This window comes from Acipenser ruthenus, chromosome 5 (assembly GCF_902713425.1).
Source record: "Acipenser ruthenus chromosome 5, fAciRut3.2 maternal haplotype, whole genome shotgun sequence".
Lineage (NCBI taxonomy): Eukaryota > Metazoa > Chordata > Actinopteri > Acipenseriformes > Acipenseridae > Acipenser > Acipenser ruthenus.
The window spans coordinates 11,966,602-11,993,395 of NC_081193.1; the positions used below are offsets into that span (position 1 = coordinate 11,966,602).

The 26,794-nt window shown below is 35.4% G+C and overlaps 1 protein-coding gene across 1 annotated transcript; it reads right to left on the bottom strand.

The window, feature by feature from the left end:
• Positions 1–547: 547 nt before the first annotated feature.
• Positions 548–26,354, bottom strand: adgrf3a (adhesion G protein-coupled receptor F3a). Its single transcript, XM_059023647.1, has 17 exons — positions 26,294–26,354; positions 24,940–24,958; positions 23,880–24,029; positions 22,424–22,582; positions 21,834–21,937; positions 17,546–17,604; positions 17,203–17,324; positions 16,248–16,469; positions 14,817–15,044; positions 10,275–10,403; positions 6,900–7,081; positions 5,503–5,688; positions 3,319–4,659; positions 3,146–3,187; positions 2,099–2,134; positions 1,925–1,990; positions 548–1,520 (listed from the first exon to the last, which is right to left on the bottom strand). The coding sequence occupies exons 1-16, from the start codon at positions 26,348–26,350 to the stop codon at positions 1,943–1,945; spliced, it is 3,084 nt and encodes a 1,027-aa protein (XP_058879630.1). The 5' UTR covers positions 26,351–26,354; the 3' UTR covers positions 548–1,520; positions 1,925–1,942.
• Between the last annotated feature and the right edge of the window lie 440 nt (positions 26,355–26,794).

The window sequence follows — 26,794 nt, forward strand, 5'->3', positions numbered from 1 at the left end:
ATGTAATCATTCTAAGTGGTTCTAAGTTTTGTTGTTCATATATTTATTATTTTTCTCAACTGCCTGGCACTGAACAGTTTCCCTTATTCCTCATTCCCCATTGTCACATGACTCAAATGGAAGAAGTAAGTTTGTTCAATGTCAGGCAGTAAGGAATATTCAAGTTCACAGGAAGCTAGGCAAAGGCAGATGTTAAGAAAACCTGTAATGAATTACTGGAGCAACACCATCTAGAACTGCTCAGAATGATAATGAATTACTGGAGCAACACCATCTAGAACTGCTCAGAATGATAATGAATTACTGGAGCAACACCATCTAGAACTGCTCAGAATGATAATGAATTACTGGAGCAACACCATCTAGAACTGCTCAGAATCCCGACCTGGGGGAATAGTGCCGGAGATTAAATAATGACTGTTACAACAGTTATCGAATCCTTACAGATATTATCTTATTCCCCAAGTAAATCCCCCACCTAGTATCTACAGGGCTGGCAACAGATCCCCCCCCCCACACCCCATCGTTCTAGTATAGAGGGGATGTTCCCAAATCCCTCCCCCCCTTCTTGGGTAAGATGCCATGGTAAATCTCAAGGTGGTGCCCCACATTTCGTAGCTCCAGGTGAGGGCGAGGAGGAGGGAGTGTTCTCTTTGACATTACTATTGAAAGAAATCAAAGGTAAAACATAACTCTAAAAGTATGTATATTTCTCATCTTACACTAATTATTAGTAGTTTACTTCCAATTTAAATTTGGTTCAAAAATAAGTTTGTCTATTATATATTTCAGAACCACTTTTGTTGTTCATTTAATTTTGTATTTATTTTTTAACATTAAGGCAATATTTAAACGTAATAATAACTTATTTTAAAATTTTAAAATCCTACATTTATCATAAGGGTCTATGTAAAAACAAAAGAAAAAAATCATTTCTCATAATTGTTCTGCTATTCTTGCTTTCCCATTTGTAGACAGTAAAACACACACAGCTTGGTTTTCCAACGCTGGAAAAGTACCCAATTCAAATATCTCCATTGTGGAAAATACAGGCCAGTTTTGTTGACTATACATTTCCTTAAGGAGACACAAAACCCCTTCTGTTCAAATTTGTTGGAGTTATGCAACCCGGAGTATTTTTTACAAGAGCTGTTTGAATTTGTATATTTTGATGTATGTGTTTGTACACAAATTGAAACTGAGGCTGCGGTAATTACTAATGAGTTAGAACTGAAAAGCAATTGAAACAAGTAAGGGTGATTTTTTTTTTGTTTACAAATGCCAGGACGGATGATTTTCTAATGCATAAAAAAAGATTAGTTTGTAAACAAGGTAGCAACAATAACTACAGCACATTTGCAGTATACATCACCATTCTAGGCTGCTGTTTGCTTTTTTAACAACAGTCTACAACAGTTCCATTCATATCAACCTTTATTTTATTTATACAAAGATGACTTATTTAAATATCCTTGTAGAGAGGGCCCGATATTGCATTTCAGGTTCTTCCAATTTTCAATCTAGAAAAAAAAACAAACAAACAATAATAATATTAATTATCCTTAGTATTATTAGGACCCAACGTAAACCACCCCTGCACTTTAAAACCTTTTTTTAAAAACATGATAGCGTAAGGTATGAATGTATAGGTTAGTTCTTTTGGCAATCACAGAACTGTACTGGTAAGTAGCAGGATATTAAAAGACACAATTAATTCTTTAAAAGAATTTAATCTAATATTGGAGTATAACTGTTTACATTTGATATACTAATTGTACTAGTGCTGTGGCAGGAATCTATCATGTGAAGTACAAACACACATTCCTAACGGGAGTGTGGAATATGTGTTTACAAAAAGTATAGCGTGGGTCTATGAAAATCTTTAGTGTTCAAATGATATGCAAGTAACAGAAAAGCGACAAACCTGTCGTCATTACTTTCTTTACTTCTTTATAGAATTTGAGGTTTCACTCTTGGACGATGGCGCATACTGAAATGTTGAAAGAAAGAAAATATGTTATAAAATAATGTATCAGTTTAAAAACTGTTAAAAGGTCATGCTAGAATTAAGAAGCAGTTCAAAAAAAGATCCACTCACCACAGAGTTCACATGTTTCAAGAGGGCATCTCGCACCTATGCTCAGACATAAAAGAGAATATTATACAGTGACCTGTTATTTCAGAACAAAAAGCTAGTAACAGTGGTTAACCACCTAGTCATATATTGGCAATTCCATTTTCAAGGCACCATGAATAGCAAGAAGGTATCAAAAACTACAGCAGATGGTACTACAGGGGACCACAAATGTATTTCAGTTCCTGTTAGCTGGTATCTCATACACTTTATGGAGAAGTGGTGCTAATATATCTTACTGTGGTTTCATACAAAGTTTTGATTGGCAGTACAGTAAAGCGAAGGAAAGCAGAAAATAGAACAAAGTAACTCCAAATATTTAGTTAAGTTAATATCATATTATGTGTGTTCTGTATTGATAGCTGCTGTTTTTCCTTAGATCATTATTATTTGCCATGCTTACTAACTATTCCAGCAGAAGTGTATCTGAAACGACATCTCTTGGGTGATGTGAGGGCAGGAAGCATATCAGCCCTTATTTTTAATATATAGTAGAAAAGTTTGATCCTTATATTTTTCATATATAGAAATTGGCCCCTTTTTTTATATATTTAAAATACATTGGATATATTTCAAATATATTTTAGTCTGTAATCCATATATTTATTTTTAAATATATCCCATATATTTTAAATATATAAGAAGGGTCCATTTTCTATATATGAAAAGTATAAGGATCATACTTTTCTTCATCTACCTTTCACCCATCTTTATTTACAACTGTTTATAATTTGTTTATCTTTTCACATTTATGTTAGCTATTTACCTTCCCTGCAACTTACATTTCTCTATCTGCCTAGCTGACCAAACAGTATTTAACATTTTTAAATAATAAGTGTCCAATTCAACTGTATGAAGACCATTTCTTTCAGTGGGACCAATTAAGGAAAACGTACCCTTGTAACTTGGGGAAGGGGCCATAGTAACACAAATCTCCCCCCTTCCGTGTATCTTACTCAGAAATCCACCGATTGAATTGAATATGAAAATTAAAATACTGCTCATACACACCTTTTTCTCTGTAAAGCACCCAGTTATCAAAATAAACAGGCCCTTTAAATAATAATAATAATACAAATATGTTAGTATAGTTGTTAGTTTAGCATAGGCTCAACAAGTAGTTACACGTTTATTCATTTTAAAAATGCAAAAAAGAATCAACATATTAAATAATTTGTGCATACCTGTAATGAGTTAAATATAGAAAATAAGTAGTGAACTGCTTTAGCTCCAAACGTCTCAGGTAGGTCAAATATCATAGTAAGGAATCCCAGGGCCCATGTTAATCCAAATACTGGGGTCAGGATAATAACTGCTTTCAATATGCTTTTCACAGTCTCCATGTCTTCTGCTTTACCTCCCTCTGATACGGAAGGTCTCAACAGCTTTGAAATGACCACAACCAAAGTAAACGTATTGATGATAACAATGATTCCAACAGGTAGAACAAAAGCAAAAATGGATCCCTTCCCCCCCCCTTCATACATTAGCCAGCAGGAATCTTTCCTATAGTATTTATCGGGATTTCCCATGTATGTTCCAATCACAATGAATATTGGGCCTAAGTAACCAAGAGCAAATGAAAAAGATAGGTACATTTTCTTTCTCAGTTGTTGGAAGAGGAAAATCATTTGGTGAAGGAGCATTATGCTTTGACAGAGCATCCAAAAGAACATCGCTAAGAAAGAAACATGCATGGCCATTGCTAGAGGTAAACAGAGTTTACCGCCTTTGCCACCTTGGAAAGAAGCAGACAAAAAGCAGCAGTCTGCAATAAGCAAAGACAGAGAAATGTTAACCAGGGCTGTGTGTCGAAAATGGGAGATGTTTGACTTAACTACTGAATTCCATACTAAAAATTCAATTACGAGACAGAGCATGAGGGAACAAATGGACACACCCACTCCAACATAACCAATTTCATCAAGCCAAGGTAAACTGATAGGAAATTTTGACATTAGCACAGAAAAAGATGTCAAGTGGTCACAAACACAAGATGAGGTGGTTGAGTTAGAATCTTGTTTCTCCCATTTGCAGCCTTGACTGGACCATCCTCCATTTCCATCATTTGTTTTGAAATCCCAGTAAACACACATCATTGGATACTTTGAACTTGTTTCATTTTCCAATTGAAATGTAATTACTACATTTTCTGTTTTTGCATCTACTAATATGATGGATTGAATTGCGCTGTGAACACTGAAGCCTTCCATTGTATTGCTGGGTAAAATTGAATTTAACGAAAGAAATGTTAAGGTAGAAATTGTGGCGTTCGTGGAGTTTTTGTTAACGTTCATTTTGACAGATGCCTGTGGAGAGCTGATTTCTGCTTTATTATCTTCTGGTATAGAAGCTCCTTTCAACACAACATTTTTTAATGTTAAAGTATATGATCCATTGTTTGTATATATCTGCTTTGCAAAGTCTTCGATAGACTCAAGGAAGTCAGAAGCTTTAAAAGTAGATTCTTTCCATATAGGTGTGACAGAAGGGTCGATGAGTCTGTCTACTATACCAACAAAGCTCTGCATGAGGTAAGAAAATTATAGTTAGTCATTGAAAAACATGCTCTATACCAACAAATAGATGATTTGTATTAATTCAAAATGAACTAGTTATTTATACATGCAACATGAAAATAAAAAAGTTAGTTGTCGGCAATGGTTTTTTACCCTGGTTTTCTCCCCAATTTGGAATGCCCAATTGTCATTTGTATCCAGGTTCACCGCTGCAACCCCCTGGCGAACACGTGTCCTCCGAAACGTGCTCCTGCCAATCCGTCATTTTTCGCACTGCGGATCCACAGCGAAGCCACCAGACCGATAGTGCCGGAGGACAACACAGATCTGATGGCTCCACTGCAGAACCAAAGGCGCCCTATCGGCCACAGGAGTCACTGGTGGGCGGTGAACCGTGGATTCCCCTGCTGACCTAAGCCCTCCCTACACAGTGTATGCACTTTGATAAAAAAAATGATAACACTTTTATAGAGCTGAAATATTCACATGCCTTTCTGCAATAATACTACAGCCACGACAGATGTCGCTTTTGTCATAGTTCATAATATTTTACTTTTGGTTAAGAAAAATGATCCTGTTAGCATACCTTTGCTTTCCAACTAACAGCATTCACGCCTCTGAAATGGGAATGTCCCATTCGGGTAATTAGCACACACACACACATTCCTCTTAATGGGACCATTAAGAGAACATTCACACTTTATCAATTAAGGGCTGGAGTCCACATAAGTATGTGAATCTGAACTCATTTCAACATTGAAGACACTGAAAAAGAATTCTAGTCAAAACCTTTGTCGTTGAAATTATTATGCCTCTATTTATAGGCTTCAGAAAAAAGGAAAGACTTACTTTCAAAACATTTGCTGAAAGTTTGGTCTTTGCATTCTTTGCAGCAGAACTTATTAGTGTCAGAATGTCCAATGATGCATGAAGAGCTGCAGCTGAAATTGGTATATCAGTATTTTCAGTGTTTGCAAGGTCACTTAACAAATCACCGACAGTTTCTTCTGGGTTTCCAAGACCTTTTTCCAGTTTCTGAAATAAGGACAAACATATATATGATCATTCAGTGAGACATACTGAATATTTATATATTTTTAAGCAATTAGTTACCATTATGTGGCTAATATTAACTAAATGGGAGTTTGAAGAAAAGCACCAATGTAGAGGTATTTATTCATTAATTAAAGGATGTTTAAGAAACAAAAGTAAACTCAATGTATGTGTATAGATGCACATACAACATTTTGTAATTTTTTAAATAATATTTTAGTAAACTGTAATGTCAATCTGATAGTTTACGTTAAACAAACAAACAAACAATGGACAGTTTTTTTTTATCCTTCAGTGAAATATATTAAATTAATACAGTTACTATATTTGATGTAACGTGCATAATGGCCAGAATAAGGCTCTTGAGCTGCCTTTGTTTTCTGTGTTCTGACATTGTTTTATTCAACCACAAAGTTTTGTCTGTATTGGAAATCACCTCCAATCAATAGGAACACTAAAAACATCAATGTTATGAAGAATAATAAAGATAACTATTTATACAATCAGTACATTCAAAGTATTGCTTGTTATTATATAGCATTTCAGTTCAGCAAAAAGATCAATTACATTAAAGCACTGTCTTGTCACTTGGCATATATAACTCGCAAAGTCCAGAAAGATGATGGGAGGCATACTGTACAGAATGTAACACGCCAGGATAAGAAACTGTAAAGTATGTTCTTTTGTAATTTGAATATAACAAAAAAGAAATATTTCTGACCATTAAGTTACTAGCCTTGCACAATACACACCACACAGGACTTTTTATACCATATTTACTATGATATCCCTTTCATTTAAAAAATAAAATAAAAAGACATTTATGTGTTTTTATATTCTTTTTTGCAAATTGAATTATTTTAAATGCACAATGTTTTAAAATGATTTCTGGGACAGTACCAGCACCAGAAATATTAACCTGTGGTACATACCAGTAAATATACTAAAAAAGGGATAAACAAGACATCTGACCTGCTCTGAATATGTACAAAAGCCTCTACTCCTTGCTTGCAACAATGATTTGGCATGACCTCAACATGAGAAAAACTTTCTACATCTATAAAACCTATCCCAGAAAAACAGTAAAGTTTAAAATGGTGTTTTTTAAGTATTGTACTGCCAAGACAAAAGCTAACACAGGTTTGTTAAATAGATAGCCAGTACAGGCAAAAAAAAGCTTTGTTGAAATGTACCTGTGCACTTTGAAGTACTTCATATAGTTTTTTGTTGATACAGTCTGCCACTGGTCCTTCCCATCCACTTTCTCCACACTTCCGTGTTCGTGTCCCCACCTCAGTAGGTAAACAAGCCAGGATTGACACTTTACCTTTTTGGCTTAATGGCCAGTCTCCCTCTTTTGGACAAACATTATCATCTGGAATTTTGATGGAAACAACATCAAATCAATGTTTGTGATATTTCAATATTGAAAGGTTGTTGTCACACAGTTCTCAGAGTGTAACATTTTCAGATGAATATGTATGTTGTGGTATTTATGTTTTTAATCATGTCTGATGGAAGCGATGGGATTTGAATACTGAATACCTTACTGCTGGGATTTATTTTCAGTTCATGACATCACTGTTTCAGAGAAAATAAATTACAGAAGTAATGGAATCAGCATAGCTAGTATGATATTAATATAATTCTTTCATAGTTTGAGTGTTACGCATTCACATATATAGGGTTCTATATGGTGACATTTACAAAAAAATGATATAATAGCAGTTATTCTTCTTCACAGTAAAAATGGTACTATGAACTAGTGCATTACTTTAACAAAAGTATTTACAATGACTTTGTAAGATGTTAGAAATGAACCTGGTTTTACTAGAGATGTACTTCTTGTTATCCTTTCTTTTCTCTCTGACATTGATATCATTATGTGTTACATTTCTTAAAGAGATTGGAACCAGGTAAATAAATCAATAAACGACTTTATCGAGGTTACCATCCTTGTTTTCTAGTGAGCTAAAATATACGTGCAGCGTCAAATAAGCAAAAATAAACTAATCTTATACTTATCGGTAAGGAAGCTTAACAGTAAAACTTTTCAACATTTTAAAGTTTACAAATTAAAAAAAAAAAAAAAAAAAAAAAACTCTGAAAGCCTGTTTAAATGGCTTTAAGCAAAGTCATGGTAGCAGGAGACCTGTAATAAGCAACTGACTTATTATTGAGGAATATTTGTGCTACGCAAACAGTTTCAGTTCACAGACTTAAGTTACTGTACATTGCTGCTGAACCGTTTCACATGTAGCCACACATAGCTAAAATGGTGTTCGTGTCATTTTTATGAATACTAGATTCAGTTTTGTTGAAAGCCCTTTCAGCCAAACATGATTTGAATGTGGGTAACTGTAACTCTTAGCCCCGCTTTTAAAGTTCAAGACCTGTAAATACTGTAGTGCAGGGGTGCACAATTCCAGTCCTGGAGGGCCGGTGTCCCTCCTGGCTTTTGTTCCAACCTTGCCCTAAATTACTTAATTGGACCAATTATTACCAATTATTGGTCTAATTAAGTAATTTAGAACACAGTTGGAACAAAAGCCAGGAGGGACACCGGCCCTCCAGGACCGGAATTGCACACCCCTGCTGTAGTGGGTCAGGGTAGTGTAAATAGTGTGGTTGTGTGTGCGTGCAGGGGTTGCATGGTTGTGTGGGTCGTGCAGGGGTTGATGGTGTGTGTGGGCGTGGGTGCAAGGGATGCATGGTGTGTGTGTAGGGGAATTGTGTCGCAGGGGGTACGTGGAAATGATTGGGAAAGACAAGAGTGAGAGAGAGAAAGGTGTGTTTGGAGAGATAGATGGATAGAGATAGCAGGAAAGGTTAGGGTACAGAAAAAACAATACAAATAAAACATGTTATTTTCATTTTTCGACTCCAAGTTTGCTTCCCCTTACGTTACGATTTATTTCCGTGCTATTTGTGTTCAAAATAAATGGCTTGTGCCCAGGGCTGGCATTATTTTTAAATACATATTTATTAAAAATATATTCATAAAATATGTGCCTGCACACATATTAATGGGCAAACTAATTTAAGTCATATACATTTTTCACATATATATATATATATATATATATATATATATATATATATAAGTCTAAGGGGGGTGAATACTTTTGAGAGCCACTGTATATATATATATATATATATATATATATATATATATATATATATATATATAATTAAGTATAATAACCCAAATGTAAAAGCCAAAGGTGTTTGAATGCTTGTTGATACTCTGATTTGGCTTGCTAAATGACACATTATTGGTATGATTATTATTCATTACTATTATTACTGTTTGTCAGATAAAAGGTCTATACGGAAATAATGTAACACTATAAATATATATTTATACTTTTATGAAACGATAGCCTGCATTCAGAATGGACTGCTACTGGGATATACAGTAATCCTTGATTGGTAGCAGATGTTTCTTATTCATATATATTTGTTCAATGCAGCCCAGTAGCAATTTTAGGATATATATATATATATATATATATATATATATATATATATATATATATATATATATATATATATATATATAATTGTATTTTGACTTAATGTTATGGTGCATCAACGATCTTAATATTTGTGGATGAGAACAGTATTTTATGTGTGTGTGTAAAAGCAAGTCGCTAAAGAAATGATCGGCATTGTAATGTAAAGACACACACTTCTGCAGCTATGTACATCGTTGCATGCAAAATAAACAATGGTAGCTGAATATGCCAAGTCACCAGCATTACTGATCATTATTGAAATCCACAATCCTGCAGTTTTTATATTTATCGCTTAGTTACTAAATAACAGGAAGAAAAGGTAATTGTGACACATTAAGCTTAATTATGAATGCACTTTATATATTTTTGCGCGCGAGTATGCGAGCATTTTGCGCGCAGGGGTGGCTCTATTTACCTTTCGTGTGCGTGGGAGTATAGGAGCGTCTAATGAGCTACTTAACCACATTCGTCATGTGATATGAAAAGACGGCCCTAAGTCTGCTTTGCGTTCATATTTGAGAAATTGCAAGTGTGAATGGGGTCTTGGTTATTCTTGAGATTTTCCGGTAAATGTCTGAAATAAAGCATTATCATGTTTATTTCAGACATTTACCGTTTTGCTTGGTAAATGTCGACATTTACCAGTAAATCTTAAGATCTGCCAATATTCTGACTTTTACTGTGACACCTACACAATGGAAGTGTATGTCCTGTGTACACAGAGGTTGCAGTTTCCCTTATGCGACTGAGTACAAATCACATAAATATAACAAATTCATTATAAATTACAAATTAAAATCATATTTTTCATTTATTATAGAATGAATATCTTCCGCTGTGGTAATTCCAGCTAGGATACCTGTAGCCGCAGTCAATTATCTAACTGGAATCATCGCTGCATTGGACCTTAGTGCTTAAAAATTACTTTTTTAAAAACATTGCTTGAGTCATTTTAGGAAACTAACTATCCCTGTTAGCTTCAGTGAAACAATTTTAATCAACTCCTTAAATTAAAATGAGTACAGTAGCTATGTTCAGAGGAAAACTTACCTTTTATAAGTGAAATGTTTATGTATTGCGTTTTCACCTGCCCCAAAACGTTCTCAAATGAACAACTTATAGTAATATCCCTATCAGGATCAGTTGCACAATTTACTGTTTTTGAAAATGTATAGACTTCTGAAAAGATAAAATAGACTTAGTTACACAATAACATAAAAAAACAGTAAAAGGACATTGATCTTGACATTATCTCCACATTCCTCTAGGTTTTTCAGGATAGGCAGTTATTTACATCTAAATTTACACCTATTTACACTAATTGCTTCACATGTTATATTTGATATTGTATGTTTTCAACTGAGTGTGTATTTCCTTAAGTGACATTAATTTTCCCCCCAATCTTACCCAAACACAAACCTCTGCTATAACTACCACATTATTCCTCAATACAGTACTTGGCTAATGTAATACATATTAAAAATCAAGTTGCTAATTTACGTCTATTAAAAAAAAAATAATAATAATACTAACATGTTTTTTTTTTTTACAAATTAAAATGAACCCCAGGACCAGGAGATACACACACCCAACACACACTCAGAAGCAGCTATGCAGCTGTTGAAGTAATCTGAAGAAGACAGTAATTGAGTTTGCACTGCTCCACTAGCCTTATGTTTTATTATGTTATGTTACTACATGCACGAGGTGATTGTAATTCATTCAGCCAGACTATCAATTTCAGCGTTGTTCTGACAACTCATCTACAAGGATCCAAGGATGTGGGACGGTTCTAACAGTACATGCTGCAGTAAATTGGGCAGCAGTGTGGAGTAGTGGTTAGGGCTCTGGACTCTTGACCGGAGGGTCATGGGTTCAATCCCCGGTGGGGACACTGCTGCTGTACCCTTGAGCAAGGTACTTTACCTAGATTGCTCCAGTAAAAACCCAACTGTATAAATGGGTAATTGTATGTAAAAATAATGTGATATCTTGTAAGTCGCCCTGGATAAGGGCGTCTGCTAAGAAAGAAATTATTATTAATTATAAGTAAAAAGTAAAATTATGATAGATTTAAGATTATGGAATTCAGAAAACCAGGAATCGGTGGTGCCTGGGGCCAAAATGCTGAAACAGAGTTTTAAGAGTTCTGGTTTGAGAGTTCAAAATTAGGTTTGTTTGATGAGATAGTCCATCAGAGATTAATCAACCCCCTCAAGAATGTCTAGCCAATAAGAACCACACAGTTGAATAAATGCTGTTAATATATGGAGTTGCATGCTACTGAAAGTAGTAGTAAATATTAGTAAATGGTAACTACAGAGTAACTGCATGTACAGTACCTGTATTTGTAGTTAATGCACATTTTAAAGTATAGGAAAAATCTTTTGTAGCAAAAGTTTTGCTTTTGTGGATGAGGAAAAAAAGCTACAAGAAATAGATGTCTATTTAGATCGGGACTTTGACTAGGCCATTCTAGAACCTTGATGTTATTCTTCCTTAACTATTCTGAAGTAGATTTGGATGTGTGCTTTGGATAGTTGTTGTGTTGGAACGTCCAGTTGCGCTTTAAACCAAGTTTTATAGCGGAGTGTTTCAGATGATTGACCAATATCTTTTGGTATGCTATGGAATCCATTTTACCATGTATTGGAACTAAATTTCCTGTGCAATTAGAGGAAAAACAGCCCCATAGAAGGATATTACCACCTCCATGCTTGACAGTAGGTATGGTGTTCTTTTCTTTGTACGCCTCACCAAACTTTCTCCAAACATAATGACTATCAGCGTGACCAAATAGCTTGATTTCTGTTTCATCACTCCACAAAACCTTTGACTAGAACTCATATCCATCATTTAAACTTTAAGCGATTTGTCCTTGTGACGCTGTCCTAAGAGTGGCTTTTTCCTTGGCCTGCGACCATTGAGACCTTCACCATGCAATACTCGACCTATGGTTGAAATGGAAACCCCAGTCCCACTTGCAGCCAATTCACTTTGAATATCTTTGGCAGTCAATCTCAGCTTGTTCCTCACAATTCTTCTACTTGTTCTTGGTGAAACAACCTTCTTTCTTCCAGACCAAGAGAGCGTTGTGACAGTACTATGAGTCTTGTACTTCTTGATAATAGAAACATTTTTGAAATTGTGATACTCAAATGCTTGTAAATCTTGTATCCTTCTCCAGCTTTATGACAATAAGTAATTTTCTGCCTAAGGTCTTCAGATAGCTCTTTACTTTTTCCCATATTGACTTATTGGTAATGACAGCAATCATCCTATGCCTAACCCTTTTACACTCTCTAAGAATGTTCACCTACAATCCAACATTGTCTAGACTTTTCTGGAATTAGGTTCTGCATTATCATATTGAAATTTCTAGCACCTGTGCTACAAAAGATTTTTCATAAAATTCTGTTTTTGAGAAATTTCTAGAAATTGTAAATTTCCATTGGGGTATGTAAACTTTTGACTACAACTGGTGTGTGTATATATATATATATATATATATATATATATATATATATATATATATATATATATATATATACACAGTGCCATGAAAAAGTATTTGCCCCATCTGATTTTCTGCATTTTTGCACATTTTTCACATTGTATTTGGTCAGATTTTTTTGTGGGTTGTAGTAGTATAAAGAGGGAGTCAGAGAGAAAAAATGACACCAAAGTTTGGTGCTTCTTTCATTTGTTTGGTGTGCAAGGTAATCAAACATGCAATCTTCAGATGTGAAAAAGTTATTGCCTCCCCTAGTTAACTCAACCCAATTAAAGGGATAATTAGGGTCAGCTGTTTGAGTACTTTGGTTCTTTGGTTAACAACCAGGCCTGATTTGGGCCAGCCCTGCCCAATATAAATCTGACTAACTTTGGCCCTTACCATCGGAGTGAAGTTGTCAGCACACAGGTTCTAGAGGCACATCATGCCACGAACAAAAGAAATTCCTGAAGACCTCTGGAAAAAAGTTGTTGATGCCTATCAGTCTGGAAAGGGTTACAAAGCCATTTCTAAGGTTCTGGGGCTCCACCGAACCACAGTCAGAGCCATATTGTCCAAATGGAGAAAGTTTGGGACAGTAGTGAATCTTCCCAGCAGTGGCCACCCTGCCAAAATCTCTCCAAGAGCAAGACGTAAAATCGTCCAGGAAGTCACAAAGAACCCCAGAACAACATCCAGGGATCTGCAGGCCTCTCTTGCCTCGGCTAAGGTCAGTGTTCATGACTCCACCATCAGAAAGACACTGGGCAAAAATGGGATTCATGGCAGAGTAGCAAGGCGGAAACCATTGCTCACTAAGAAGAACAATGCTCGTCTCAAGTTTGCCAAAAAACACCTGGATGGTCCTCAAGAGTTCTGGAGCAATGTTCTATAGACAGATGAGTCAAAAGTGGAACTTTTTGGCCAACATGGGCCCCGTTATGTCTGGCGAAAACCAAACACTGCATTCCACAGTAAGAACCTCATACCAACGGTCAAGCATGGTGGTGGTAGTGTCATGGTTTGGGGATGCTTTGCTGCATCAGGACCTGGACGCCTTGCCATCATGGAAGGAACCATGAATTCTGCTCTGTATCAGAGAATTCTACACGAGAATGTCAGGCCATCCGTCTGTGAGCTGAAGCTGAAGCACACCTGGGTCATGCAGCAAGACAATGATCCGAAACACACAAGCAAGTCTACATCAGAATGGTTGAAGAACAAGAAAGTTTTGGAATGGCCTAGTCAAAGTCCAGACCCCATTGAGATGTTGTGGCAGGACCTGAAACGAGCAGTTCATGCTCGAAAACCCACAAATGTCACTGAGTTGAAGCAGTTCTGCATGGAGAAGTGGGCCAAAATTCCTCCACGGTGCTGCGAGAGACTAATCAATAACTACAGGAAGCGTTTGGTTGCCGTTATTGCTGCTAAAGGTGGCATAACCAGTTATTGAGTCTAAGGGGGTGATTACTTTTTCACATGGGGGCATTGGGTATTGCATAACTTTCTTTAATAAATAAATTAAATATGTATCAAATTGTTGTGTTACTTGTTCACTCAGGGTCCCTTTTATCTAATATTAGGTTTGGATTGAAGAGATGATAACATTCAGTGTCAAAAATATGCAAAAATGCAGAAAATCAGACAAATACTTTTTCACGTCACTGTATATATATATATATATATATATATATATATATATATATATATATATATATATATATATATATATAACCTTTTCGCTCTGAAAGTCCAGTGAAATTGTAGGTTTTTCATAGCATTCTAAATGTATTCTTTGTTAAACTTTACAAATGTAAACTTTGATTGAAAAAGGTTTAAAGGAGTAAGTAATTTACACTTTGGAGTAAAAATATTAAGAATATGAATTAAAAGATGAATTGGTTGATGAAAAAGTTGCAATTATTTGATGAATCCAAAAAACTGTACGACAGTAAATCTGACCATTTAAAACACAAGCTTCATACTGCAGACAATGGGATTTCATATAACATACACACAGGTACTGTAGAGTTATGTTATGCTCAGATACATTGAAAGCAATAAGCAAGGAAACTTGGATTTAATGAAGAGAGTCTTACCTTCAGTGACTCTCAGATTTGAAATTACATCATTCCATTTCACTGTATAGGTCTCATTGCTCTTTTTGATACTGCAGGTTAAATTTACTTGAATTAGTCCATTCTTCCTACAGTCAGGGAATTGTGGGTTTGCAACACCATCAATATAATCTGGTAAGAGGGCTACTTGAAGGGATTTGACTCCTGTGTGAGTTATTGAACCTTGTGAAAACTCACAGGTGTAGATACCTAGGAAAACATATAATAACTTTTAACAATACCTCCATTTTTTTCTAATAATAACTACAGATCTCTGTTTCTGTTACATTTGGGCAACCCCCAAATCATTACAATACAGGTTTGCTGATAGATACTGAACTGCTGGTGAAGAATGAGTACATACTCATATTATCTTGTAACAATTGTAAGTCACCCTGGATAAGGGCGTTGGCTAAGAAAGAAAGAAATAAATAAATAAATAAATAAATAAATAATAATAATTAGGATACATGCGCTTTTGATCTGTCTTTGTATTCTTCTTTTCTCCAGCAGTGGCTTCAAATGCCATTCTAATTGATTTTTACATGTCCCTAACTTTTTTTCAGGATCTGTAGTGTTTAATCTACTAGTATGCATGCCCAGTTGTCTATTTTATGGTAATTTGTAATTATTCTGAATGGTCTGAGTTCTGTTTCTCCAATATTGTTGTAATCATTTTTCTTTACTTCAATTTTAACTTGCCCAGAGAATCGTCCTTCTTTATTATTCTATTCAAATCATGTGACAATGACCTTTGAACTCTGCAAACTCTCTGCCCCTCAAAGCTGGCACACATGGCCTGTATTCACTTGTGTGGAAGAAGCTGTAATTGATCACGGAGACCCATTTATGAATTATCTTTTTATAAATTGTCAAATTCGAATGTGAATCATTTGTTTATTTCTCAAATTCTACTTTAACCTGATGACAGGACATATGTACAGCGGTCATCTTTTGACACAATAAATGGCAATAAGAATACAATTTAAATTGGAATATCACAACAAAATGATAATTTTTAAAATGAACATACATATTCCTTTCCCTGGGCATATTTTAAATGCTACACTGGGTGATTATAAAGTCACTTTGAATTGAATGAGGCCATCTGTTATTGAAGTGTTGTGTGTCCCTGTGAATATGCTGCATTCTTTATGACAGAACACCTCCTCGAAACTAAGGGAGGGCATAAACTGTACCAATTACAGGCATCTAGGATACAGTACTCCACATCACCCTCTTTGACCCATGGTCGTAGTTTTCCTAGCTCAGCTGTTTTTTTTGTTAATTTTTTCACAGTAATTGCAGAAGTGACCAAATAAATGTACTCACTCTAAGAGAATATTATCACTTGGCTTGTCTCTTCCATAGCGAGGTATTTTGCATTCAAGAGTAATACAAATGTATACATACCTCCCCAGTCTTCACTGGTTTTGTAAATGGTAACATTGTAAACTGGTCCTAAAGAACCAACTTTCACTCCTGTTCCTGATACAATTTCTGCTTGTACGCCTTTTTGACTCAAGAACCATTTTGGTTTCACAGTATTGTTATCTGTAGTACAAGTCATTACAACCGGAATTCCAGATGGAACAGTCTTTCCATTTCCTTCATAAATGGCCATTTCAGCAATTCCTAATTCAAGGGTTACATGGTAAAGACATTAATGATGTATTTGTTATGTTCAGTAGTTTTATTTATAATATTCATCTTCATTCTTATTTCTTGACTTCACAAGTGTTATATTTTTAAACATATTGGGCAGGATTTTCAAAAGGTCATAAATGATAACTCCAGTGTTAATCAAGAAATCGGTATGTAGCACTGATTTTAGCATTTTCAAGCGGTCATTATGCCTATTTCGTTATCAAAAAATCGTCAATGTGATTTCCGACATAATGTTGATTTACGAAATAATGTTAATATCTTAACGAGCAGTGCTTCTTGCGACTATTTCTTTTGTTTGCGTGGGATTTTAAAAGCAAATCCGGGTTAATTGTCATAATTTATCAGGAGTTAATTTGCACTTGGAAAAGGAGGGTTTTAATTAATGAAACAGGCCGCGACTGTGACGCCAATGATACAATGACGATAACCTTAAGCCCAATGACATCGCAGGAAGGGATGCATGGATGCATAAAGTACAGTGGCAATGGGGTGAATCAATAGCGAAAAGATAAGGCTATGGCAGTAATAAATATCTGCCATTTTGGCTAGAACTTTAAGGCGTCGTGATTGTGAAAACCACATATGACTGGAGACATCACAGGCGTATGGGTAAATAAGTCAAATAAAAAAAAAATCACATGCTGGTGATTTGTAGATAAAAAGAAAACACCAACATAAAACTTTAAAAAGGAATGTTTACCTGTTGTGCGGACTGTCATATTGCCCTTCAATATAAAAGAAATTTTATCCATTCTGTCTTGAAGCATCTTATTGGTGAAAGCTGCATTCGTGAACATTATAAAATCAACAAAAGTGCTTTTTCTTCAATTGATTTTTTGGTTCATATAAAAAAAATGACAACAAAAATTATTGTTAGAAGCAAGAAGGAACACATGCATTCATAAATATATATCTTTAAAAAAAATGTTATGTACGTTAAAAAAAACCTTTTCTCTCATATGCCTTCACTGCAGTTTATATAATATATATATATATATATATATATATATATATATATATATATATATATATGTATTTTTTACCTGAATTGAAGGATTTTCACACAGTCAAATTCATTTAAATCACTGAAATATGTCTTCAACTGAAACACAAAAAAGTGACATGTATATTTGTGAATTTGTGAACATTATAAAATCAACAAAAGCGCCTTTTCTTCAATTGATTTTTTTGTTTATATAAAAAAATGACAACAAAAATTATTGTTAGAAGCAAGAAGGAACACATGCATTCATAAATATATATCTTTAAAAAAATGTTGTGTACATTTAAAAAAAAGTTTCATATGCCTTTAATATTGTACACTGCAGTTATATATATATATATATATATATATATATATATATATATATATATATATATATATATATATGCATTTCCCCCACCGACATCATCAAAAAGACGTCAAGCACAGGTCCCTAGTCATTTTTTATCCGGAAAAAACAGAGAAAAGCTTTCAATAGCCGAGTGAGGCTGTTAGAAACTGAGAGAAACTGAAAAAAAAGGAGGCAGATCTGAGCAATACGCATAGTCCCTTCACCACAGAGATAACACGGACATAAACAAACAAGATAGCTGCTTCCGCATCCAGCACTCAAAGAATATCGCAGACATTTGCCAAGCTTTTTGAGATGTTATAGTAACAAAATAATGACTTGGATCGTATTAATGAGGAGTTTGGTGACAAAACGAGTGATCGGGAGATGATTTATCAGTATGCACGACTATGAAGAGATATGTGATAAATACAGCGAACAAGGAGTGGGGCGGGGCTGGAGATGCAGTACTGAGTGTCCTGTTGATATGCAGTGCCTTTTAAACCTGTTTTACTGTGAATAAAATTACTTTTAAACAGCGTGTGTGAAAATAAACAGCTTGTGTGAAAATAAATTGGACCCGACACGCCTGACAGATGCTGAATAAATGGACCAAAGGGTTAACACTCAAAGACCAATATCCATATTCAGCAGATCTCTGCGCTCTACAGCAGGCCACTGCACACTACCGATGGCAGTCCACCATCCACTAGTGCATTTAACTGCTTCAGCAGATCTCTGCTTTCTACAGCTGGGCCACTGCACGCTACTGACAGCACTCCATCGTTTACTTACTCAGAGCTCTGCACTGCTCAGCAGATCCCGCCCTCTACTCTTAATCGCTCCTCACTACAGCAGATCTCACAGCACCCTCTTCAGATCTGCTCACTGTTGCAGCAGGCAAAAGTTGCTTTAGTTAACCGTTTAATCTGCAACTGCCCTCCTCCAGAGCTTCCAACTCCAGCTTTCCTCCAATACTCAGCCATTTCCGCTTGACTTCCTCAGCAATCTAGTCATATGTACACATATCCTTTCAAATACTACAAACATTAACCCTTAGCGGTCCATTTATTCAGTGCGTCTCAGGCCAACTACTTCTGCAGCCAAAGCTAACATTAATCTCCATCTAATCAAAAACATGGGGCACTGGTCCTCTGCTGCAGCTAATTCATACATCCGTTCATCCCCTACCAACATAGCAATAGCCCTTCAAAGACTAGTTAGCATGCCCGGAGTGGGGGCTACCTGACCGCCAGGGCCACCAGAGGTTTTCCCCTTCTAGGAAGGGTTTTTTCCCTCTCCACTGAGCAGCAGGTAACCACATTAACATTAACACTATTTTAACCTCTCCAGTTTGTCTTGTATGTCCCTTTCCCGTCTTTCCCAGCTGTTTCTTTTATGTTATGAACTGGCACGACTGTATTGTTTGTCTCACGGTGAGGGTCTCTGCAGGTAACCAGGGGTCCAACCTTTAGGAGGGGAAAGTGTGGATCCACTCCCCCGACCTCAGGTCAGCCACGCTGCCTTGTCCTCGCACGAGGGGGGTTCCCACCGAGAGAGTCAGAGGGGACCCCCGGCCACACTATCCTTGTGTAGCTCATGCAACTATTCTACCTCACCACGCTAGGCGCTGTCCTTCCTTCGCTGGGGACGTGGCTCGCTTTACGCTCTCAGTGCCCAAGTCCCAGACTAACCTATCTCTCTCTGTTGCAGGTTCCCTGTGGGATGCTATTCCAATCGCCCCGAGAGGTGCCACCGCCAAGCATATGTTTTCAGATCCTCAGGAATGTGACCTTCAACCAAGCTCTGTCCTCGCGCAAAGGACAGCTCATCGGTCGGGATCTCTTTTTTATCCTCATTTCAAGCCTGGGCCTCTCTAAGCCCGCATCTAATTCCAAGCTTCGGGCTCGTCACGCTATCCTTGGCCGAGCGTCCTCCGGTCAATACTGTCTTACTAACAGCTCGTTTCGGCTCGTTCCTGTGCTCTATCCTTACAGCCCCAGCGGACACCCCTTGAAATACCTAAAATCCCCAAATAACACTCAAATAATAAATGGTATGCCTTGTAGATGTGTTGTATCCACTGATTGATTATCTCATACTTTACTGTACACAACTACCTATATCACAATAAACCACAAAATAACTAGCAAATCATAAGAAATAAATACATCTTGCAGATCTGCAACCTGGTCTAAGTGATCTCCACTTCAACTGTGTACATTAGTCTCTGTAAGTCGCCTTGGATAAAGGCGTCTGCTAAATAAACAAATAATAATAATTAATCACTGCCCCATCATTGACATCCCATATAATGTGATAATAAATAGTCTTGCTTAACAGTAATTTACAGAGTACAAGTATTTATACGAGTATTGTTTTCTGACTATGAGTTCGAACAATGGGTTCTCTGCACAGCCATATTGGAAACTGAATAACATGAATGACACATGGGCAAGAGAGTAATACATATTTTAAACTCTTGAATGATATTCTATTACACCTTGCATTAGAATGGCTGTGTTTACAACAACAATTAGAAGCAGCACACAATGATTGTAGCACTATTGTTCCAAGAAAAAAATCCATTTGACCCTGTCCTTTTTATGCCACAACATGGCTTTACAACAAACTTAAATGTTGCCTCAGTGGGTGTCATTTTATGGTAATTAAGGAGGGATTATGCTAATATTTTGGGTGTCACACATAAGAACTGTACTACAGTTACCACCAAAAGTTTTGCATCACCTAGAATTTTAGGATTGAGACCATTTTTTAACTATATGAACATAATTTAGTTACTTAACGTTATGTAATCAAAGAAACTACAAAATGATATCGCAAAAGTCTACCGGAAGCCATAATAGTAGTACAGTATTTCATGTTAAATTTTGAAATGTCACATTTGGAAAATGACAAAGCGGTATGTAATTCAATATGTTAACATAACATTATTCAGCAGGTTTCATTCAACTTTATGAAGCAAAATTAACTGATGCAAAACTTTTTTTTAGCTGTATGAATGAAACACACATTGCTTTAAAAAGACGGAGAATCAGGACGGAGAATCCGCAATGTGAGTGATTTGAATTGCAATTGAACAGACAAATTAATGGCGATGATTAATTTGGCTGAAGAACTTGTCCCTGGGTGCTCGACAGCTACCCGCAGTGCTGGCCGGCTAGCGCATATACGAACGGTATCATGTAGGCTAGTGCCGCAGACAGGAAGTGGGTGTGGGAGATGACGTATTGAATAGTGAGCGGATTCTCCTTCCAGAAATACAACCAAGTTTCTATTAGAATGATGCTAAAAAAAAAAAAAAAAACTTTCTGGTCTTACCTTTTCATGGCCAACTGAAGTACCTGTACTGACTTTTTGTCTACTTACATTTTGTTTCCAAGGATGGTTAAATGCAATTATTTGTTAAATGTTTCCCTTAAGATTCCCTCGTAGCACAGAAAAGATTTGTGCTGTGCTAAAGTGCTGCCAATCAAATCCAAGCACTACTTTTTAACTACGTACTGTTAAACTTCACTGTAGTATGAACATTTGTCTGATAAGAGATTCTTAACTCTAAACCAATGCGATTAGGCTATAACTACAATAATGTTAGAACTGCTTTTGTATTAAATACTTTCTAACAGCGGGATTCAAAGCTAAGAGATTAGAGACAACAAATAAAGGTTTAAGAGACTGAGCTACACAGAGACCTATGCTTTCTTTTGTAATGTTTTTATCAGTAACAGTCTGGAGGTGAGTATACAGTATCTTGACTAACATATTTGAAATTTGTATTTATAAATGCTATAAATGTATAAACAGATATAAATATTTTTAGATTATTTTCAGGGATAGCTCTTGTGAAATGCGTGAGAATGTACTTTGACACTGGCTATGTTTACAATAGAAATGTTGTGCTCTGGATTCCAAAAGTCATTGTAAACATAACCTATAATAGCAAGTACATTGTGTTATAAAGGTGTATTATACATACCTGGTCTCCAACCTTTTTTTCAAGGGTTATGTAGGCAACACTGTTAATGTTATTAAGATCTTCTGTAAATGGATAAGGTATAAAGAGCGTTCCCCGCACAGTTACTGTAAAATTATAAAATCACATACACAAAAATTAACTTAGTATGCCTTGTATTCTTGCATTTATTTCATCCCTTGTATTTATTTGTGTAATATATTTGATTTTATTTTTATAATTTCCTAATATATTTGCAAGCTCTGTTTTAAATTAGAACAGTTATCATTTTAATTCGGATTTATATTTAATAGAAATGACAGACCAAGGTTTCTTTGCCCAGTAGTACACCAGGCAGAAGCAGACCAATGTTTGTTGGCAGACCATAATCAGTACTACTCAGAGTATGTGAAAGCAGCCCTTTATGGATCACTGAACACCATTTTAACAAATAAGTGCAAGGAAAAGATCATTAGAAAAATAATAGAAAAGTTTAGCTTTTAAAGATCAAGTTAAAAAATAAACAACATTTTTTTTTATTTGTCAAACAGATGGTAGTGTGCATATGAGGATGAAAAACAATGACACATTATATTCAATGGGAAATAACTTACCCCTTTTCTTAGGTAGACACATGGGTATGTTATCTGATACATTCAATTTGCAGAATGTTTTGTTCAGACAACATTGAGGGTACAATGTGCATACAAAGCCACTCCAAGTATAGTTTTGTTGGCACCTACATTCTGCTGCTTGGTCAATGATACTGCAATCTATAAAATAGTGCAATTACAGAGAATGTAAATGTTCTGCTCTAATGATGAAACTAAATTAAGAAAATTAAAGCAATTCTCATTATCTTTCCCATTACCATTTCTGCTGTTGTTGCTGTGGGACAAGCTCTACAAGAAGTCATATTTAACTCAAGACTATTTTTTTTTTTTAAAAAGAAAACAAACACACTAGTAGCGCCTGCATATTTATTTTTTATACTGTATATATATATTTTTTACTGTTGCTGTTTAATTAAGCAATTATACCAATTTCATTTTGATGTAGGAAAACAATGTATTCCATATGCTGCTAGAAAATAATTACATTTGTATTTATTTACTCTATTTCATCTGGCAGGCGGAAAGCCTATTTGAGAGACAGCCGGTTTATAAACAAGGTTTAAATCATTCAAGAAAATTCTTAAACAACAACAGTAGCACCATGTGCCATTTTATGTAGTGGTTTTCATGTTAGAGGGTTTTACAACAAAATATGAATACAAATTCCGAAGTCTACAAATATCACTAACTGCAAAGTACATCACTACTATATCAGGATTGCAAAGTAAATCATTTTTCACAGTGATCCTAAAAGTAATTACTTTGGTATAGCTTACATATACAGTATTGCTACCATAGTGACCAATTTGAGCTGTAACATAAGAACAATATTACACCAGTTCAGCCTGCATATATAAATAAACAAAAACATGCTAATGAAAAAGGCCTACCCCACTCAGATCTGCCAGTGCCATTATAACCCAATATTTTGTCAATAACTTTTTACCCTGTGAAATTTTACTTTTTAACTACAGGTGCCTTATTGGACCAATATTATGGGACTAAGTCTGAAATGTAGTGTAATTATTATTATTGTTATTATTATTATTATTATTATTATTATTATTATTATTATTATTATTATTATAAATTAGACAATATCAGATATTATCTTATAGCTCGAGATTTAGCGTACCATATCTGGGTCCTAAAATGACAAATGGTTAAAATGGAGTCCAATTTTTGGAAACCAATCAAGACATCCTTGGTTCCTGGTTCTTAAGAAAAGTGACATGATGACCTTTCTACTCTGAGATAACCGAGAGAGCTGGAAAGGCAGAGCCTCACATGATTTCTCAATAGGAACCAAATACACATGAAATAACAACATATGTCTGCAAGCAAAATGGAAGCTGACAGATTAAGAAACATTACAAAAATTGTAGCTACAGTATTTGTCAATAAATACAATTAATAGTAAGCTATATAATATATAATTTATATATCTGAAACCTACCTGTAGTGATGCTAATGTTGGTTACTAGGACATTATTTGCAGCATCGGTCAGGATAATAGGGGAATTTGCAGATAGTATGTTGGATGAAATGCTGTCAGCTACCTCTACATCAAGCACTAGCTCTGCATAATAGGCCATGATTGATAAGTCTGGAAAATGCAACAGTGTTATAATATATATTAACAACAATTATACAAATGTATTTATTTTTTACCTGTTTGATTTTAGGTTCTATTAAAATGTACCATGGACAACCCCTGTACACATCAACATGCTGTATTAACCACACAATATCTTTTCAGTCCCCAGCCCTAAAATATATATATTCAACACTCATTATTAGTACTTAATACACTTTGAACCATTGCCATAATACATTGTTAGCTCCAATCAGTGCAGAGAATTTCAAAGCAGTGCTCAGCATCGCCATCTGTTGACATTAATGTCACTTAATAAAGCATTACACTTGCATTCACTCATTGCACTACAATGCAAAATACTGCCTCATTATTAGGGACATTCTATAGTACTGCAGCAAAGTTTCTTCATCCAAAATACTGCAGCATTAGTACAGCACAGCAGCGGTGTGTCAGAAAATGTTGGATGGTGTTATGGCACTTTCCAAAATCAAATCCTTATTTATTCGTCTCCTGGCAAGGCAGATTGCAGATGAATGAAGGTTGTGGAGTATGTGATCTTACTATCGCTGCACTAAAATTTATGAACCTGATTTCATTTTATTGTATTTTTAATTTATGGAGTAATGTAATAAATGGGTCAAGGAATCACCCATATAGACTTAATGAGCGACAGCATTAAGATCTGCCAATTTTAAGATCATTAGAATTGGCCCTCAAAAAAGTACATTTAAAAAAATCTACTACACTTGTATTATGTAAATTAGCAAAAAGTAGCAAACAGGAAACGAATATGTGCTTTTTTTTTCAAAAAACATATAAAAACAGAATCTACATTTTATTTAAATCAGAAAGCTTGAAGCCAGCTAAAGGTTTGAGCAGTTGTGAATTTATTATTTTTATAGAAAAAAAGAATACTTACTTGTTTCACTTGCTGTGACCTATTGTAAACAGATATCAATTAAAATATATTTAGTTTGATGCCATTCCATTTTTTCTTTCTTTCTTTGTATCTGCCTGTATATAGAGGATGATCCCTGAACATTCATGGAGTACTGTAGATATTCCATCAACGAGTAAGGTTCAATAACTGACGAGCCCCTGAAGGGGGCAAGTGGGTTGCTTTTGGCTATTCTCATTAGTGGAATAAACATTCTGTTTAGTATTCTGTTTATATAACAAGTAAAATATATGGAGAAGAAAGTATTTTTTAAATCTAAATGAAACCGCTGAAGGAGAATTACAAGCTCTGTGTTCAACAAATGTAGTTCGGGCATCATGACTATATTCTTTTAGGCAATTCAAAATGTGCATCCTCATTCAAACATACATAATGTACAACCTCACAGTCTAATGCAAACTGACTAAAAGTGTGTATAACAAAAGCTTCCTTTGTGGCTTAAACACGTCTGTGTGTGTAATTTTTTTTTTTTTTTTTAACTAAATCTAAATATGAACCAAAGGTTAAAGATGATATTCTGTTGATTTCTGAGTGAAAGTCAGTGTGGCTCAACTTTGTATTGTATTTTACATTACCTATACAAATAGGCATTTGTCTTCTTCGCATTATACATTACATTTAAACAAAGTTTGAATATTCAATATTTAGTCCAGCAGTAGAAAACACTGAGTGTGTTTTGGGTTCAGTTGCTCCAATAGCAATTGATTATCTGTTCTTTAAATCTACCTTTAGCAGGCATTGAGCTTGCATTCAGCTTCTCCTGAGCATCCTAAAAATCATCAGAAGTCTTCTTAATCCATTTCAACTATGTAACCATGACCTCTGCCACCCACACCCACACTCTCTCTGTAGTCATCAAAGACATATTGTCACATCATTGGAATGGAACAAGGAAGGCTGTTCAGTCTGAATTCTTGGGATACTCTAGACAAGCTAAAAGCCAGGTTAATAGAGGATATGTCATGAAAACCCATGGCTAACGGTATGTATGTCATAGGCAGTCATGTCGATAACACCGCACACCGCCCATGACATTAATATTGTCGTTTAAATTTTTCATGAAATATCTTGTGTATGCCATGAATGTTTACTTTTTCAAGATTTCAGTAAGAATACTGTAGCTAGCCTAACTCATCTGAAGGTACTGTGCAGTAATCTATTACTTTTTACAATGCTGTACGGAGTAGGCAGCATAGAGCTTGTCCCTTCAGACAGGTGAGCTGCATGTAGAAAAGTGCTTTCCTCATACCCGGTATTTTCAAAATTCCTCAATTAAAATATACTCATCGAAGGCAAAATTCATTATTAGACTTACCTGGATGGTGAGGGCAAACAATGCACAGTTCAACAGAGCCAAAGGAGAGATCTTCATTTTGTGTCTGAAAAAGAAAAAGATATACATGTCACAGATGACCAAAGTTTTAATGGTTTTATTCACTGGTGGTCTTATTGTATACTGTTTTAATTGCACTATTTATTGTATTTTTTACACTGTGTGTTTTATTTATTTTTATACTCAAACAGAGGTTACATTTATGTTTTATGTACCCAGAGGGAGACCCCAATAAGGAGTTTTATGTATGTGTTTTTACCCTTTTAATTATTTTATCACATTCACGAGTGATTGGGACCTTAACTGTAGTCAAGTGCAAGTCATCATCACCCGTTGATTAGTTCCCTTAAAGAACAGGAAAAGAGAACATGGGGGGAACACACTGGAACCAGACTGGACATGGAAGGAAGAGAAGCGGCCCTGGAGCCTAAGCAATAAATACATTCAAGAGAAGCAGAAAGAAACAAAACGACACAACTAAAT

Coding starts and splice junctions, on each gene's coding strand:
- adgrf3a (XM_059023647.1), bottom strand. CDS start 26,350: ATGAAGATCTCTCCTTTGGCTCTGTTGAACTGTGCATTGTTTGCCCTC. Junction 22,583..23,879: donor CAACATTAGCATCACTACAG/GTAGGTTTCAGA, acceptor ACTATTTTATAG/ATTGCAGTATCATTGACCAA. Junction 4,660..5,502: donor TTTCAGCAAATGTTTTGAAA/GTAAGTCTTTCC, acceptor TACCTCATGCAG/AGCTTTGTTGGTATAGTAGA.